The sequence below is a fragment of the Sinocyclocheilus anshuiensis genome, unplaced genomic scaffold (genome assembly GCF_001515605.1).
Source record: "Sinocyclocheilus anshuiensis isolate Anshui unplaced genomic scaffold, SAMN03320099.WGS_v1.1 scaffold1514, whole genome shotgun sequence".
In the NCBI taxonomy this organism is placed as follows: Eukaryota; Metazoa; Chordata; class Actinopteri; order Cypriniformes; family Cyprinidae; genus Sinocyclocheilus; species Sinocyclocheilus anshuiensis.
This window is the reverse complement of record NW_015546148.1, coordinates 153,868-155,839: the sequence shown is the minus strand read 5'-3', so window position 1 is coordinate 155,839 and position 1,972 is coordinate 153,868. Positions and strand designations below refer to the sequence as shown.

General features: G+C 32.8%; 1 protein-coding gene across 1 annotated transcript in view; it reads right to left on the bottom strand.

The window, feature by feature from the left end:
• LOC107701245 (calcitonin gene-related peptide type 1 receptor-like) overlaps positions 1–1,972 on the bottom strand; it is a 26,692-nt gene that overhangs the window by 18,221 nt on the left and 6,499 nt on the right. Inside the window, exon 3 of the mRNA XM_016503207.1 lies at positions 618–818. Coding sequence (XP_016358693.1) covers positions 618–818 — 201 coding nt within the window. The remainder of the gene's footprint in view (positions 1–617; positions 819–1,972) is intronic.

Here is a 1,972-nt window from a genome sequence, read left to right as displayed (position 1 = left end):
TAAAAATGCAGAAAGTTTCCTGTAAGGGGTAGGTTTAGGGGTAGGGTTGGTGTAGGGCAATAGAATATATACGATCTGTACAGTAGAAAAACCATTACGCCTATGAGATGTCCCCACTTTTCACAAAAACAAACCTGTGTGTGTGTGTGTGTGTGTGTGTGTGTGTGAGAGTGTGTGTGTGTGTGTGTGTGTGTGTGTGTGAGAGTGTGTGTGTGTGTGTGTGTGTGTGTGTGTGAGAGTGTGTGTGTGTGTGTGTGTGTGTGTGTGTGAGAGTGTGTGTGTGTGTGTGTGTGTGTGTGTGTGAGAGTGTGTGTGTGTGTGTGTGTGTGTGTGTGTGAGAGTGTGTGTGTGTGTGTGTGTGTGTGTGTGTGAGAGTGTGTGTGTGTGTGTGTGTGTGTGTGTGTGAGAGTGTGTGTGTGTGTGTGTGTGTGTGTGTGTGAGAGTGTGTGTGTGTGTGTGTGTGTGTGTGTGTGAGAGTGTGTGTGTGTGTGTGTGTGTGTGTGTGTGAGAGTGTGTGTGTGTGTGTGTGTGTGTGTGTGTGAGAGTGTGTGTGTGTGTGTGTGTGTGTGTGTGTGAGAGTGTGTGTGTGTGTGTGTGTGTGTGTGTGTGAGAGCGAGTGTGTGTGTGTGTGAGTGAGTGTGTGTGTGTGTGTGCATCTCACCCGGGTCTCTGCGCGGCGGATCATACATGATCTTTAGGTAACACTCAAACTGAGCCGAGAGGATCTGCTTGCGCGCCACGCTCAGGTCAGCAGAGGATTCTGGGATATGGCTCTCCTGCTCTGCTGACATCACGAGCACGTCTTCACCGCGACACAGCTTTACACAGAAAACAGCACACTTCACAATCAGAGCTCACTCACACAACCTGTGCTTTTCTCATTATTATTATTAATACTATTAGCACTGTCATTATTTAAAATGTCATTTATTTGTATTATTAATATTATTAATATTTCTATTTAGCTTAAAATGTTTTGGTTTTAGTATTTCAGTACTTCCACTTAAACTTAATTTATTTTATTTTTTGTAATTTAGTAGTGTGCTTTTGTCATTTTACATTTACATTTCAATTTAGCTAAAAAATTGTTTTTGAGTAATTTTCATCCAAAATAAAAGTTTTTGTTTGCATAATATATGTGTGTGTACTGTGTATATTTATTATGTATATATAAATACACACACATGCATGTATATATTTCAGAAAAATATGTTATGTTTATATATTAAATATATTTTTTATAATATAAATATTATGAATATAAATATAGACATGTAAATATTTTTAAAATATATACATGCATGTGTGTGTATTTATATATACATAATAAATATACACAGTACACACACATATATATTATGTAAACAAAAACTTTTATTTTGTATGTGATTAATCGTGCGACAGAACTAAAATATACTGTATATATATATATATATAGAGAGAGAGAGAGAGATTATTATTAAAATCTTTATTATTATTATTATTATGTAATATTACAGCATTTATGCATCTTGCATTCACTAATAATGTTACATTTACCAATTTTAACATTAACTAATACTCAACATTTACATATTTTTAAACCAAAATGTAATTAACTGTAGTTAATAGACTGTGATCTAACATGAAGAAACCAGGAACATATTTTTATTAATAACTAACATTAACAAAGTTAACAATAAATGCTGTAAAAATATACTGGTCAGTTAGCATTACTAACGTTAACTATAATTAAAGCATTTAAAAAACAATTTTGTTACTTAAAATAAAATAAAATGTATCTGTAATATTACCAAAGCAACATTTCTCATTTTTCTTTAGTGTAACTTGTAGTACTAAAATAACTTTAAAAAAGACTAAGAATACTATATATATATATATATATAAGGTTTTAATTAATATTAATAAATGAGAGCTTGTAAAGTGTAAATGTTTATTATTTTCTGTAATTATGTTCTGTAACATTTATATA